This window comes from Leptodactylus fuscus, chromosome 8 (assembly GCF_031893055.1).
Source record: "Leptodactylus fuscus isolate aLepFus1 chromosome 8, aLepFus1.hap2, whole genome shotgun sequence".
Lineage (NCBI taxonomy): Eukaryota > Metazoa > Chordata > Amphibia > Anura > Leptodactylidae > Leptodactylus > Leptodactylus fuscus.
In genome coordinates, this window is record NC_134272.1 from 42,633,476 (window position 1) to 42,650,882 (window position 17,407).

The window sequence follows — 17,407 nt, forward strand, 5'->3', positions numbered from 1 at the left end:
AAGGGAATAAGGTTAGAAATATCCTACTGTGCAGAGACCCATGTCCATATATTTTTTTATGGAGCATAAACACGCGGTGCAAGAAAAGGAGTCATGGACATGGTTAGTTTAAAGACAAAAGTTATTCAGTAACATCAATGCGTTTCCTCCTGCTCAAGGGTTAGTAAGGGGATGGTTATAGCGATGCGTTTTGACAGAGGTTTGGCAGTGCTGCACCGAACAGTTCTTCTGTATAATTAATAAGTTCATTATTTCAGAAGCAAGTTAACACATCGAAACAAGAATGCCAATACAACAGCATTTAAGTGGTTAAAAGTGATTCTGGTGGTATAAACTCACTTTAATTAGAGCAATTATTTTGTAGAATGTGGAATTACCAGTCAAAAAACCCAAAATGTATCAATTTATAAAATCATTGTCTACTTTCAAACCAATATTAAGAGATCAATGTTATTGTTTGTATAATGAAACTTTATACCATCTTCCGATAGACTTTCTGTATCAATTCCTCATGGTTTTCTAGATCTCAGTTTACCATCATTAATTCCGCTTACTCCTAATGGATAAAAATTAGTCCATGGTCATGTGATGTACACAGCTCCTTACCAGGCAGATGTCCGATTACTGTGCTATGACTATAATGACCTGAGCGTCCAAGATGGGACCATGGACAGAATAGCCACTGCGAGTAGAATTCTGACAGCAAGCAGATCTAGGAAACAGTGAGGAATTGATACAGAAAGTATATTGGAATACTCTAGAGCTCTACATTATACAAATTAACATTTGTTCCTTAATATTGGCCTGACACTAGACAACCCCTTTAAGTCTACAATTTAGGTGCAGCCACTATGCTATAATTCTCCCCACTCTGTATAGTAATATTGTAGTTATATGCAAGCAGAAACAATACAGAAACAAAAAGGTATCCATTGTATTTGTTTTATTTAAATGTAGCTAGTAGGTAGCAAGTTTACATACCAGCCAAACAAAATACAGCACATGATCACAAGTAAAGCTTGGGGCTGATGGATTTTTATTATAACCCAGATGAACCGAGAGGTAAGAGACCATAAGTAGACAAAAAACGGAAAACTGCAGTACAATTCAAAATGGCTATAAAATCCAGTTCTAGAATAAATTGTATGTATGACAAATGGGTACAAGTGCAAAGATTTATAGAAAATTACAAGGAACAGAAATAAAAAAAAAATCCTAATCCTATACATAATACTGTACTTTGAGGGAAATGCCTATGAGTAACTTATTTCAATATATATTTTTTTCAAGAATGTGTTGAGAGGAGTTTTGGTGGCATTTTTATAATATATTTTGTTAAGTGATTTTTCTTAGAAGACCAGCTCTAAAGTCTCACCTTAGCAATGCGCAGAGCACTGGTAAGGAGAGTCTGTACTCACAGTTTGGCTTACAGTTGCATAAGTTTTAGTCTGCCTGCTATGTATAAAGTTTAATAGATTGACTAAGGCTGGGTTAACACAGGGTTTTGTGGACTGGAGTTTGACGCGGAAGCCGCCTCAGAATCCGGCTAAAAAATTTTTTAAAAAACCGTCTCCCATTGACTTCAATGGGAGCCGTACACTTCCTTTTTCCGCAAGGTTTCTTCTCGCTCACAGAAAAAAAAAAAAAGAAGCGAGCTTCCCTTTCTTGCGACGGATTCCGCGGCTGAATCAGCCGTGGGCGTCTGCGACACGACACTTTCTCCTGACTAGGCCCATTCATTTGGGCCTAATCTGGAGCGGAGTGCCTTAACTGTCAGAATGCCATGACAGTCGTGGCTAGCCACAGAATGCGATTTTTGGACCGGATTCTGGGGCGGATTCCCACATCAAAATCTGGTCCAAAAAACCTTGTATGAATTCAGCCTGACATCTATTCCAATCTTTATTACACTTCTCAGGCATCATTACATTTTACCAGCTAGTAATAGGCAGGGAAAATAGGTTAGAAAAGATATACTAAACAAAGCAAGGAGATGCTTTAGCTTAATAGATTTCAAAAATATCCCCAATTTTTCCAATTTTTTTTTCACATTAAATACATGAGGGGAAGGCAACAAATGCAAGCCAAAGTGACAACTGCAGCAGCACAACAAAGACACCAATACTAGAAGTAATGATGAACTTACATCTGCAACAGGTCTTTGCTGCAAGACCAGAAAATGGTCTTTCGTTCCAGACAACTTCCAGGGAAAAATAAATAAATTCTGTGCAGACACTACATTAAGTAGTAACATTAATAATGATAGGCTTCACAAAATGCCATATACTGTATAAACGCATGCAAAATCTCAATGAGAGATTTTACAAAGCTCCAACATGTGCACATGTACAGGCTATCTTCCATTGTCCAGAGGCCTAAAATATATGGCAAAACCTATAATGTTCTGCAAGAGGATTTTGTTGCCGGTTCCACCATTCTCATAGCAAAATCCTAAAAACTGTGAAGCAGAAAAGAGCATGTTGTGGATTTTACAATTCGCAGCATGGTCTGAAATGTTTTCTGCAGCATGTGGACTGTATTTTAAACCTCTGACATGGCTTATGGTGTGCTTACTACATACGGATTTACACAGATTCCAGCTGTATTGCTCCGTAAGTAGTTAGTGGAATGATACAATTGTGGCTACCTGCAGACTGTCGAAAAAGGACCAAGTTACACGGTTTCCAGACATGAAACAGTCCATGAGACTGCAGCATTTCCCAGACCCATCACAGTTCATCCCAAGGCTCCATGTATCATAGCGATCCTCAATACAGTCAGTTCCAGTACAGCAGCGGCTCGATGGTCCTGTATTCTAATGACATTTAGTATTATGGGACAGACAGTAGATCCACAGATGTTCTGGAACCTAGTGTCAAAAGTCACTATGATGCAAGGAGTTCGGTTTCCGACAAGTTGAAGTTGGACCAGGGAAACATGGCTGTCACAGACTCATATGGCTTTATTCAAGCCAAGGAATGCAATTTGCCATTAAAGGGAATGAGCCAAGTGGTTTTACCACCCTGAACCGGTGTGTGTGCAGCATCACATAGTGGCTTAGTGAGGAGCACCATAGGAAAGGTCATTAACTAACTAACCTCCCTCTTGTGTTGAAAAGTCACACTATGTTAAGTTAGTGAGGGGCATCTTCGGAAAAGGCCATACTTTAAGCTGCACACACTGGGACCAGTTTCAGCTAGAAAAAAATACACCTGGCAGGTTCTCTTTAAGAGAAGCAGCAGATTTGCACAGTTTGAGCTAAGTCTAACAATAAGACCAAAAGCCCCAAAAATGGGAGTTTTGCAATAACTAGAGATGAACTTTGAAAACGTCATGTAAACGGAAAGCATACTGAATGGTACTTATGGCAAAGCTATTGTATACAAGTTTCTCACTATAAAGATTCAGAGGACCATGATGCTGACACTACACTTTCTATGGTTTATCCAAGAACTCCTTATTCCATATATCTTTCACCTCATTCATAATACTGAAATGGATGCTATTTGAAGCCAATTATAAAATAAAACAAAAAAAAAATGTATATACAGTATTTAGCACCATTATATTGAGTATACCTAATGGATAAAATAGTAAATAGTGTGTGTTACAATGAACAACTACATTTGTGCCCGCATTTAAGATCTTTTACAAAAATAAAAATTGGCAGCGGTGTTCAGGATGTATGAGTATTGAAGCAATTTCTTTCTGGCAGGTTATACTGCATATCATTTAACCAGAAATGCTTCAGTCATAAGGAAACCCTCTGTGTGAGGTAGTTTTTTTTTGTAACCTAGCCATTTCTTATTTTCATTTGTGTTGCACATTGTAAAACTAAAAGCACAGTTGCAGTTTTTCCCAGGTCAGACACAACCACCACTGGCTCTTTGCCTGCGTCTTAGCAATACTGACAAAGTGACCGCTTGTAGTTTGTGGCTTCTAAACAAATGACAGTGTCAAGCACGTGGCAAATCTTTGTGAGGCTGGGACGACAGTACGCCCTTATCTAAACTCAGATGACTGGTCTGGCAGCATGCCCTATGAATAATGGTGCTTTATGTGGCAGAATTTTACAAACTTTGGTATGCGATACCCTAGAAAAACAGACAACACACTTACATCCATTACTTTAAAAATCTAATTCAGACACATACTAACATGGCAACACCTTCAAATTTTGTTCATGGTGTAAACCATTTTAGGCTAAGGCCATAAGTTGCAGAAATACAGAGAAAAATAGAATAAAAAAACAAAAATACCACCACAGCTTACGGTTCCAGCAAATACAATCTTACACCCACACTGCAGGAAAAGCAGCAATTTCACAAGCACATATACTTTGAAAGAGAAAAAAATTGCCAATTTTACCTGCAAAAATGCTACATTTTCCCTTAGTCTCATATGGGAGAGAGAGAAAAGCTGGGAAAAACAAGCTTTTTTTGGAATTGAGTTTTCAGATTTTTTTTTTTTTTTTTATAACTACGTTTCGCTATGTGTGGCCTTAGCCTAGAAATGTAAGTGCATGAGAGTCCTTGTAGAACACAGCATTTTACTTTATGGAAAAAAATTGTTGCAAAGAAATTAATGGAAGCACCTACGTTAATTTCATTTATAGCAAATACGCAGCATCCAGTTGATATGTTTTATTTGATTAGCAGTCATTTTGGTAAAAGTAATATACCTTCAAGAACAAAACCAATAACCTTTCAATAACCAAAGCTTTATGTGATGTCCTGCTGAGAAAAAGACATAGGCACAAGAAACACAGGATGTGTATTACAAGACCAGAACAAGCTACAGATTCAGGTCACAGGTGCTTAGTACTCCCATAGGGTAGAGGAATCAATAGACTCTCCATTGGCTTTCAGAACACCAGCATGGTCTCCCTTCAGGTAAAGGCCATTCACCTTGATTGCTACCTTATTCTGGTCAAAGAATTCAAAGAAGAAATCTACCCGGGATGGGCTACTGCTGGTTACAGAAGTATCATTGCCAACGGTCCAGTATTTCCCTGTGGAATCTAAGGACAAAAGATAACACAATTAAGTTATAAAAAGAAAAACACAAAGACCCCACACAACCATCCAAAATACCATAAGACAGACAAGTCTGCATCAAATGGTTTTCAAAAAATTGGATGGCAATAGACTTAAGGCAGGTTTAGTTGTGTCTGTCTGAAATGTTACCAGTGGAGCAGTTTAGTTGCTAGAAAAGAAGAATGTTGGCTCAGTGGCTAGCACTGTTGCCCTGAATTCCTAGATTTGAATCCAGCCACGGACAATATCTACGAGGAAAACACATCAATACTGATATGGATTGTAGATTGTGAGTCTTGCTTGAAAACGGTGTTGACTACCCCTACAGTGCCATCATATGCTGCAACACTTTACAAGAAAGAATTTTAAAGCAAACCCTGTCCTGCCAAGCCACATCCAAAATGAGCAACGAAAACTGAAATACCTCATAGGTTATTTTGAGAGTATCCATGCAAAATGGTTTTAGTACATGACGGGAAAAAAAAAAAACAAAAAAAAAAAACAAACAAACATGCACCTCTATTACATGCAACTCTAAAAAGAGAGATGTTTGAGGGCATTTTAAATCAGTCAAGTCAGACAGACCTGTATACTTTTACTAACAAGAGAGCATTACACTTCTGGATTTCTGCAAGGGGAATTAATTTACAAGAGAAGTTGAAATAAATGAATAAATAAAATAAAAAAAAACTATTATGTCCTGCAAACTGATTATAGGTCTGTATACAGCTTCTGGGTCCACACACTGTAATGGCGACACTGCAGTCCCCGTCCCATTCACATGGATAGGAACAGAGCTACTTCCAGCCATATACCTCATATATGGTTTGGTAGGTCATCAGTATCTATTACCTTCCTGGACAAACCATCTAACAATGACATAGGATACATACACATTACATTTCGACTATACCAACCTTTGAGGTTGTAGGCACCATCATTAAATTCCAGTTGAAAAACATCATAAATTGATCGGTTGCAATCCAGGGTTCCAGTCATTTTACGGCACCCTATAAAGCCATGTTCTCCCCTTAGAACAATTAGGGGACGGTTAATAAGTTTCATCAGGAACTGTTCCGATTCTGCTTAATTAAAAACAAACGGGAAAAAAAAAAAAAAAAAGTATTAGTTTAGTATTACTAGATTTATGCAGCACATGTAGGTCTACAGAACTTCTAAATTTCAAAGAAAACCAAGGAGTTTTTTTTGACAAGGGAGTATCAGCGGGAAAATGGGCATTAACTTAATACAGTACCTTGTAGGGTGGCCTAGTTTCCGAATATGCCTCTTATTGAGGGCCATTGCTCCAGTGTAGAGAAATTCAGGCTTTTATAATTATGTAAATGAAGGGTTTTCAGGGCCTTTAGTCTGCAGCTCTGGCTTCTCTCAGCTCTGCAAATTACAGGCCTCACAGTTTGACAGACACCTCTCTCCCCCTCACATCCCCCTCGCAGTACTTTTGGAGCTGCAGTGTAAACGCCCCAAAACCCAATTTCACTTAATTTGCATAATTATAAAGGCCAAATTGTTCTACAATAGAGCAGCGCTCCACAATAGCTTCATGTCCATTTTGCTGCTGAAAAACTAGCAAGAAACTGCAATTATGAGATGTTGGAACTATAAGGAGGTTAAGCCAGAACGTGCACTAAAACAATGCAGCCATACAGCGCTTCTCCTGCTAGAAGAATCAGGACCAGAGAATCTTACGGTAGACGGCCATCACAAGATATAAATGCAAAAAACCGCTCAGAGCTTTGTGGACAAAATCTATGCCCAAATATATATACAAGCCTGCAGTTACTAGAAGATAGTTTTACTTCTGCCCTGACCAGTGCTTTTCAGGGATTTTGTTTAATCATTGCTTTAAAATCCTACAAACACATGGAAACAATACACAACTTGTCAGTTTGTATATTTATGACAATTCACACCATAATCTGTGTCAGTTGATGCGGATTTCTATACTTGTGTATTTTGTAGGGAACTTTCTGAATGTAAATCCTGATCGTGTGCACACTCTTATTGGAAATGTAAGTTTTTTTAAGCTGAAAGTTATCAAACTATTAACTGTCCACTGTAAAGAGAATCGACATTTATACAAGTGTACAAGTTAAGGCCGTATTCACATGACCATGTCGCACTGCAGCTATTCAGGAATTTGCGGCTTCACAACTTTGAAGCAAGTTCTGTTCACACAGCCGTGGTCAGTCCAGGACGTACCGCTCACATACTGACCGCATTTCTCAGTTTCAATACAGTTGTGTGAATGCGTACTGTAAAAGGTTGAGTGTTAGTGTCTTACTGATCAGTCTGTACGTAATTCTTGCTGTCCATCTATGGATAACTTATTTTATACCTGTTATATGTGTCGGTACATATCCTTTATCCAGCTATAATCATTCTGTGTTATCATTTATAGTTATCTTGGATAGTCTTATATGCATAGTCTTTTTCCTACTCCTTTGTTCTATATACATTTCGCAAGTAATAATGGAAAATAAGAGATAATAAGCACATTGCCCATACAAGAAACAGAAGTAAAGCAGGGTGAGCCAGACAGTCAGTATCAGGAAAACAGATTGATATAGTAGAAGATGCGTGGCACTATTTACAAGCATTTTAGCGTTTTTTTAATTTACACATTTCAGACTTGCTTTTTTTCCCTGCCATTGTTAATCACTTTTTCAGCTGGAAGAAAATGCTCACCAGGAGACTCTGCAGATGCAGCCAGCTGGCCATTCTTCTTGGCAATCACAAACTTGCCATTTGCTGCCTTCAGGGTAATCCGACGATCAGACCATTCAATGTTAAAATAACAATTGTCATTCCTATGGACAAGAACAGATTTGAATTACTATGCATATACAACATTCGGGGAACATTTCCAAGATAAATGTTATACATTGTTCTTGTTAATCAGTATATATATATATATATATATATATATATATATAGTTAAAGTTCCACTTGATATCATCTTGGATAGATCATCACTCTCGGATTGGTGGGGTTCTGATCCAAGGACTCTGCACTAATCAGCTGTTCTTGGGACCATCCAGCACCAAAACAGAGAGCAGAAGGCTCAGTTCACTGAATAGTGGTCAGGCCAAAGTACTGCTCTTATTCAAGTGACTAGGCGCAGAGCTACTGTACTCTGGCAATACTATATGCTATACCATCACAACCATCTTATGATATGGCACAATGGGTGTACCACTGTCTGGACTACTACTAATCTTATCAACTGGGGTGCATGCATAAACAGTTAAGGCTTATTCACATGTTAGTTTTAAACAGACATGTGATATTAATGTCTGCATAGGTACCCACTGATTTTAGTGGGCGCATTTTGGTATGTTTAGTGGACCACAGCTGTCATTTAAAGTCTACAGGTCCTTAAAAAAAGATAAAAATAAATTAGCAACAATAACTAATATATATATATATATATATATATATATATATATATATATATATTGTCTCACAGACAGTGCAACTGTAGGCAGCACAAATGTAAGGAAAGAAAGGGCTAATTTACACAATTGTATCAGCAAAAAAAAAAGTTAGAATTGTGAAACTTCTGAGTAAGATGGTTACTAAGTCCTAGTCACTTTGAAGACTGGATCAAGCTGAATTTCAAAAGGCCCTGCATGAAATACATTTAGTTCTAGTACACAATACACATTTAGTTCTAGTAAACCTAACAATACATCTGAGGATATCTGCAAAGCTTTCCTGATAGAAACACTCACAAAGTTGAAGCAGTTGCTTGGATGCCACAATTACTTGACAGGGTCCAGTATTTTCCAGTATGAGTCCGGAAAGCACACTTTTTTGTGTCCTTATTGATTTCCAGTTGGAATGTTTCTTGATCACTTTCCTCATCTTGGTTTGCAGACAGATCAATCCCTAAAAAGAAAGTTAAACAAGGCAAGTTATAAATTAAGTTGTAAGACATTTGACCCAAGTAGACATTACACTATACTAGAATTTTACGTTTCAGTTTTATTTTACGGCTTGGTATGGACGCAGCGATACCAAAGATTTAGCTTTTTTTGCATAATTTCATAGAGAATATAGGCTCTGTTAATTTTATTGATTTACTTTTTATTTTGTTGTCCAACTAGAAAATATCAAGCAGTGATCTTGTAATCACTGACTCGGTAGTAACACTGCATTACACAGGCAGCTATCAGCTTATAGAGAAGCCTTGGCAGTTGTGCCATACTATTACATCACATTGCCAGGGGTTTAACAGTTACTGCCATATTAATATTTAAAAATTTAAGATTTGACTTTACCCCATCCTCTGCACATGAAATGTCTGGAAGCATGCAAGATCAAAATAATCAATATAACACTTAACTTCTCTGAGGGGTGCAGTTTAACCCCTTCCCGCCGATGGCATTTTTTGATTTTCGTTTTTGACTCCCCTCCTTCTAAACCCCATAACTTTTTTATTTCTCCGCTCCCAGAGTCATATGAGGTCTTAATTTTTGCGGGACAATTTTTTCTTCATGATGCCACCATTAATTATTCTATATAATGTACTGGGAAGCAGGAAAAAAATTCAGAATGGGGTGGATTTGAAGAAAAAGTGCATTTCTGCGACTTTCTTACGGGCTTTGGTTTTACGGCGTTCACTGTGCAGCCAAACTGACATGTCCCCTATATTCTGTGTTTCGGTACGGTTCCAGGGATACCAAATTTATATGGTTTTATTTACATTTTGACCCCTAAAAAAAATTCCAAAACTGTGTTAAAAAATTTTTTTTCTAAAAGTCGCCATATTCCGACGGCCGTAACTTTTTTATACGTGCGTGTACGGGGATGTATAGGGCGTCTTTTTTTGCGGGGCCGGGTGTACTTTTTAGTTCTACCATTTTCGGGAAATGTTATTGCTTTGATCACTTTTTATTCAAATTTTTATCAGAATTAAAACAGTGAAAAAACGGCGGTTTGGCACTTTTGACTATTTTTCCTGCTACGGCGTTTACCGAACAGGAAAAATATTTTTATAGATTTGTAGAGCGGGCGATTTCGGACGCGGGGATACCTAACATGTATATGTTTCACAGTTTTTAACTACTTTTATATGTGTTCTAGGGAAAGGGGGGTGATTTGAACTTTTAATACTTTTTATATTTTTTTTTACTTTTTTTTTATTTTTTTTTTTGCATTTATTAGACCCCATAGGGGTGTTGAACCCCAGGGGGTCTGATCACTAATGCAATGCATTACAATGCTAATGCATTGCAAAAAATCATCATCTCTTTTGCAGGCTGTATACACCAGCCTGCAAAAGAGAGAATTTGCAGACCGGCTGGGAGCCTTTAACAAGGCTCCCGGCTGTCATGGCAACGGGGGGGGGGGGGTCGGCCCGGCATGCTCCAGGAGCCGGCGATCCCTGCCAAAATGGCGGTGCCCATGCGTCGCCGGGAAAATGGCGCCTCCGGCGCCTTTGACAGCAGCGCCGGAGGGGTTAATGCCTCCGATCGGTCCAGGGACCGATCGGACGCATCAGAGCCGGTTGTCTACTGCTTAAAGCAGTAGACACCCGGCGGCTATGACGGCCGCCCGGCTCCCGGGCGGTCGCCATAGTTACAGACCCGACACGCGCCGTACTATTACGGCGCATGTCGGGAAGGGGTTAAAAAATAAAAGGTCATTTTGTGGGTTTAAAAAAAATAAAATAAATAAATTGATATCTTTATCACCTCAGTGCCTCTGCAATTGCTGTGACTTCTACATTTTGCATTTTGGTAATTGTCAAAAATAATCTATTGACAGTTCTATTTTGAAAGCTTCCTTATTATGTCATCTTTCCACATCTGCCTAACACATTTTCAAAGTAGTGTATGTGCAAAAACAGGACATCCCTACTTCCTCTTCCTATCTGGAGTGAGGATTTTCAGCAACAAAAGAACACAAACTAGAAGTGTACATGTTGCCAGAGGACTGCACAGGAAGTCTACAGCCAACAGGAAGGACACCCACAAACCCTGTTATTCAGCATTGTTTTGAAATCCAACAAAAAACAGATCATTGGGTTTCCCTTATAAGGAATGGCTTTCAAAATTTATTCTGGGCTATTTAGAAATATAATCATTATAGTATAGCATTACTGACGTTTGGAACCTCTTCTATGGGACGAATAGAATTGTATGCAGAAAAACCTTGTTCAAATAAAAGTGGAAACCCAGTATTGAGATGAAATCTGGGTGTCAGAATGTTTTTCTGAGTCCTGCTATGATCTCGGCTTCCCAAATCCGTGGCAGATTCCTCCATTTGAACGTACCCCAGCTCCTGCACTGACTCCAACTCCTTCTTAAATTGGTAACAGCCATGGTCAGTGATAATCTAAGTAACGCCGCCAAAAATTGGCAGACAGAAGTTCTGCAAGGAACACTTAGGGTATGTTCACACATCAGTATGCCATCCGTCCGTTTGAATTCAGTTTGACACTTCAAAACGGACTGATGCACATACTGACACCTTTTTATGCTGATAGCAAATGCTGTCCTTCCCCTAGAGGACAGATAAGGGGATTAAAAGTAGCAATTGTAACCAGAGTAGAGATAAGGAGGACATAAGGACATTTATTATATCTCCTTATCTCTACTCTGTTTACATATGTGAACTTAGTCCAATTCATTAAAAAGTCATTGTCTGAATTCCTTTGAAAGTAAAGATATAAAACTATGCATCTATTTATACACTATCAATAATTGTATAATAGAATTTAATTAAATCATGTTATTTTGAAGCCGAGACAGTCGCTCTTTTCAACACACAATTCACCAAAAATTGGTCCAGACTCTGAAGCCCTGGATACAATAGAAGTTATAGATGGAAAAAGCTAAACTGCATTGAAGAGCTTCATGTAAAAACAGGGGAGAATAGTTTACTGCCTCATAGGTTTATTATAAAACACAATTTAAACCAGCTAGGAGCTTTTTTTGGAACTCTTAGGGCTCGTTCACATCTGCGCCCGGTGTCCGTTCTGCAGATTTCCATTTCCTGCACAAAACAGGGCAGGAGACGGAAACCTGCCGGCATCTTTCAAACCCATTCATTTGTCATGCTCACGGCTGACTCGGCATGACAGGTTTCCGTCTTCTGCATGCAGAAGATGGAAACCTGATAGAGTCCAGACGCGGGTGTGAACTCAGCGTCAGTTGCATATAATTCATTTCGAGATATCTAGGGGCACAACACAGGGAGAGAGTAGTAGCTCCTAATCGCACTACTATTGTCTAGAATTCCCCCACTGTCTGCTACCTACTAAGTGCATAGTCACACAAACTTCCTGTGAACTCTGGAGTAAGAATATATGAATAATATGTGTGTGTGTATGTATATGTTAATTCAATGCCTAGCACACAGTCAGAAAATTCCTGTCGTGTGAGTAAGCACTAACCAGATCATAAAACCCTATGTATTTAAGCACTTATATTACATTACATTACATGCATTTCATTAGACAGGTGCTTAAACTTCACACCATCACAGACTGAATCCAGAGGAGAGGATCATCATAAGAAAACACACAAATGAAATCTGAACTCCCTGAAAGTGTATCCTAGTTAAATCACTCCTTTGGCATTGCCACACATGTCCAGACACCAGTTTATCCTGTGGTCTCAATAACACTTGCATGTTATCGAATTGTTCTTTGAAATTATAAAGTAGTTTTACTGATGCAACTAGCAGATCCTGCATCAAATATTTCTGTCTCTTAGCATGTATACAAACCTCTTTACTATTCTCAGTTAAAGAGGACCTTTCACCTCCTGGGGCACATGCAGTGTAATACACCACTAGAAAGCCAACAGCTAGAAAACTGATCAGCTTTCACAGTCTGTGCCCCCAGTGAAGAGCTATCGGTGTCAGTACCGTAGCACTTCACTGTCAGAAGGGCATTTCTGTCAGTCAGTCAGGAACGCCCTTCCTCACAGTAGCATCTATAGCACTGTACTGTGAGGGGTCATTGTTTACCTCCCAGCAATGACACTGAGCAGTGAGGAACGCCCCCCCAGTACTCGTCTATGGACGAGTACTATCAGTAAAGTGCTATAGACGCTGCTGTGAGGAAGGGCGTTTGAGATGAGCGAGTAGTATTCGATCGAGTAGGTATTCGATCTAATAACTGAGTTTGTGGAGGTGGTGAAAGGTCCTCTGTAAGATATCACGCACCTCCTTAGGAGCTATATAAAAAGTCCAAATGATATGAACATCATTCTCATTCTGTGTTCTCTAGGGTTAGTCCCTCCTTTAGGACACAGTCCTTCACTATTTTGGGTGCCTCTTCTGGAATAAGAAATATATTTCCAATATCACCTGTCACTTGTCTAGAGTCCTCATATGTTGAGAAATACCAGCAGGCTTTTAAGCATTAGCCTTTTGGTATCCTCTTCCGTAACAGTCTGGGATGCCAACTCTCTCAATTCAGCAGACCATACGTTGCAGTCGATTCTTTGACCACAAAAGTCTGCAGATGCTGCCTCCCCTCCCCCCAGAGTTCATTCTTATTCAGACATTTCATGAACTCCATAAATTCCTTCTTAGGCCTAGCCCATAGAATTAAGATATCATTTTTGAATATTAAAGGGGCTCTATCAGCAAAATCCTGCAGATAGAGCCCCACATATGCGTGCATAGCCTTTAAAAAGGCTATTCAGGCACCGTAAATGTTAAAACTACCCCCCCGTTTTAAAATAACTTAAAAAAGAATGTTCTCCACTTACGGAACGTGCACGCTGGGCGGGCATTCAGGGTGCGCAGTCTTCTTCCTCTGACGTCTTCGGGTCCCGTCCTCCTCCGGCGCTTGCTCGCGGACACTGATAAAAAAAAAACAAACCGGGCGCATGCGCAGTAGCCGTAGTAGAAGCCGCGTGCTACTGCGCATGCGCCCGGGCTATTTTTTTTTTTTTTTTATCAGTGTCCGCGAGCAAGCGCCGGAGGAGGACGGGACCCGAAGACGTCAGAGGAAGAAGAGGCGGGGAAGAAGATGAAGACACACCCTGAATGCCCGCCCAGGGTGCACGTTCCATAAGTAGAGCACATTCTTATTTAAGTTATTATTTTAAAACGGGGGGGTAGTTTAATTTAACATTTACAGTGCCTGAATAGCCTTTTTAAAGGCTATGCATGCATATGTGGGGCTCTATCTGCAGGATTTTGCTGATAGAGCCCCTTTAAAGGAAGTCGGTCACCAGTGAAGCACAATAAACCAGCAACTCATAGCTGTGGCTCACCTGAATGTAACATCTTTTTCCCTGTGAAAATTTGTGCCTCTTACCACAAATTTTCACAACATACAAATGAGCAGTCTGGAACACGGCTTCAAACTACTGTACGCCACACTTCTCTAATACATCCCCCTTGTTTGAGTAACAGGGCTAGAGAGCTATGCTGAACACTCAAACTGGCCCCTATGGCCTCACGTTCATGGTGGTGTAGTCAAGCAGTGTGGGAAACAGCACTTTGGAGCAACAGAGTCATCCTCAGTGCCCCAGATTGTCCTTTTAAATATTTTGAAACAAAATTAAAAATTTTGGCCAGAGGGGCATGAATTTTCATTTTCCTAGGATAGGTCACCAGTTATTTAGGCCCCGTTCACATGGGGCACAGGATGGCCTATTTTGGTCCCGATTTTGACCTGGCAAGCCAAGGCAGAATAGAACCAAAATGTGCCTGCCGTGACTTCCGGGGGGTACTTACAGTTGAACTGTAAAGCCAACACCACCAGCTCCAGTCTAGATTCCCCCATTGACTCTGTGAATGGCATCCATTGTATCCCTCACATGAAAACGTCATGTTACCACATAGGGCCACAAAATCCTGTTCAAGTTAATGGCTGTCATACGCTGAGGCGCAACTTTTGGACATTATTCTGTCGCAGGGATCTTTGGCATAAATTTAGAGAATGTGTGTGTGGGGGGGGGGTGCTCTTTATGAACAGCCAAAGGCCCATTGCACCCTTAATCTACCAGTGTTAATTAATAAATGCCGCTGCCACAGGCATTCATTTTAGCCTGTTTTAACATACTGTGTCAGCACGGTGGCAAACCCACAGCAACAAATACTTTCATCCAGCAATACTCCTACAAAACTCTTTACTCATCTCAACTGAGCCAGCCATGAGGATGCCTGGGTCTACTGCAGTTGTGACAGGTATGAGTCTTGCAGATAAAGCCTCCATATTACCTCTATTAAGGCTCGATCTATTGGAGACTGACTGTGCCGTAGGCGCTTGTTGAATCCCCAACACAATGAGTTAGTGGCCCTGCCCCTGGATGCTGAATAAAGATTGGTTTATGATCAGTAAACGCCAGTGAGACATCTTTACTGCAGATTAAGCTCATCTTATGGCACTAAGTACTGACAACATTGGCATGGGTTATATGGCCATCTTGCCACCATCCTGTCATAATTGATAGGAAGCCTTGTTAGCAGGTGGATAGGTTTCGCAAGGGTATGAGCTATGCTGCAAAACAATCGTGGTTTGTAGACTTGGGAAAAGGAGACTTGGAAAAAGGTAAAACCAGCCTGGGGAAAAGGGAGAGAAAAGAAAAAAAAAAAAAAAAAAAAACACACACCACACAAACAAACAGTGTAGGTAATGAGTCTCTATAGACCAATACAGCTGTAGTAGTCACAGAAAATATTGCATCATTAGTGTCAACACAAACTATTCATTACCGAAACCTATAAACATGTGATCATGAAACTCCGTGCAGTATACTATGAGGTTAAAGTCACAGCTGCGTCAGGACCAAAGCAATGGACAGGTGGACCACGAAAATAGATACAACACTGCAAAGAGGTTTTATGCAAAAAAAAAAAAAAAAAAAAGTCCTGCAAGTCAATGCAGAATTGCGTCCCAGTTTGTTATATGATCCCAAGTCATATAAACAGTAACGGGCTACATTTTTGGAATGACAGAAAGGGATGGAAAAACAAAACACCAAAATTCTCAGGGTGACAGTATAAGGAAAATGTTTATTTTTGTACCGTGTTAGCCAGTGGGTAGGAGATATAAAAAAAACAAAGCTTGAAAGTCTTTAGTAGTTGATACCTTTTTTAATGGCCAACTCATAATGATGACAGATTATAACGTTTCGAAGCTCTCGGCTTCTTCTTCAGATATATCTAAAAACAATTTCTGAAGGCTGCATATTTATGTACAACAGGACACTAGGAATAGAATTTTAGGAGGGGGGGGGAAGAGGCTTATTGGTATATACACGTAAACAATTCCACAGTTCCCAGGTTCTTATCAGTTCACAGAGTGGATTTATGGCTGTCTCAGTTCAGTGATTTCTGTAGGATGCCATGAATCCATGTGAGCGGTTCATCCCATTCTCCAGAGTGTTAAATAAGGTAATCAGCTTGTACTCATAAATCCGTCTGTTCTTCCTGGATTTAAGATTCCCTCTTTAGTGCAAAATTTTCATGTCATTGGTGATATTATGATCTTCATTGCAGAAATGTTTTGACACAGGAAGGTCCGTTCTCTGTTCTCTAATTGTATGGCGATGTGAGTTTATCCTCATTCTGAGCTTCTGACCGGTTTCCTACATTAGGTGTGTTACAGATGAACATACCTGGGATTTTATATTCCCTGTTAGAGTTTGGTATCTCTATCTTGTCAGTGGTCAGTATGTGAGGGCAGGTTTTGCACCTTTTCTGTCCGCATGGAAAGGTTCCTGTGTTAGTTGGAGGTGACAGTGAGCTGCTAATCATCATATTCCTGAGGTTTGGTGGCTGTCTATAGCACAGGAGAGGGAGGTCTGGAAATATGGATTTTAGACGGTTGTCTTTTTGCAGTAGTGGATGTAATTTGCGTGTGATTCCTCTAAGCATCTCCAGGTGTGGGTTATATGTGACGACCAGGGGCAACTGCGGATATCTCTAATCCACAATAAAAGAAAGAAACTCCACAGACTGAGACTTGCTGCAGGATTCTACAAGAATACACACAAAGCAAAATATATACCTAACAACAACCGGGACCACTCACACACGGATTTGGAAACACCGAACTGTGTTATCAATTTCTCTACTTATGAACCTACCAAAGCTGAATTTGGGGTACTCTCCAGGGGACTCTCATTTTGTCCTTCTAAAACCATGGATAGAATAGAACTGTGCAGTGACATGGAAGATTTTTTCAGGAGACTGCGCCTGAGGCAATATTTTCATGACCAGATGACACAGAAGAGACCCAACCTACCCCTTCAGAGGGTCCAATGTTAGCAAAAAAGGAGACCTCTGATTGGACACCTCCAACGGGACGAAATTGTGATCTGGATAATTACATAGGCTGTTTCAGACACCTGGTCAAATCAACTATACTGTATACAAAC

General features: G+C 39.9%; 1 protein-coding gene across 2 annotated transcripts in view; it reads right to left on the reverse strand.

Annotated features, from left to right (window-relative positions):
- Positions 1-928: 928 nt before the first annotated feature.
- FSCN1 (fascin actin-bundling protein 1) overlaps positions 929-17,407 on the reverse strand; it is a 30,930-nt gene continuing 14,451 nt past the window's right edge. Inside the window, exons 2-5 of one of the 2 annotated variants that reach the window (XM_075285151.1) lie at positions 8,789-8,945; positions 7,743-7,864; positions 5,954-6,118; positions 929-5,020 (exon numbers count right to left, since the gene is read on the reverse strand). In XM_075285151.1, the coding sequence (XP_075141252.1) occupies positions 4,818-5,020; positions 5,954-6,118; positions 7,743-7,864; positions 8,789-8,945 (647 nt within the window). In that variant the 3' untranslated portion in view covers positions 929-4,817. Of the gene's footprint in view, positions 5,021-5,953; positions 6,122-7,742; positions 7,865-8,788; positions 8,946-17,407 lie in introns of both variants that reach the window. The other variant, XM_075285150.1, reaches the window with a different exon arrangement.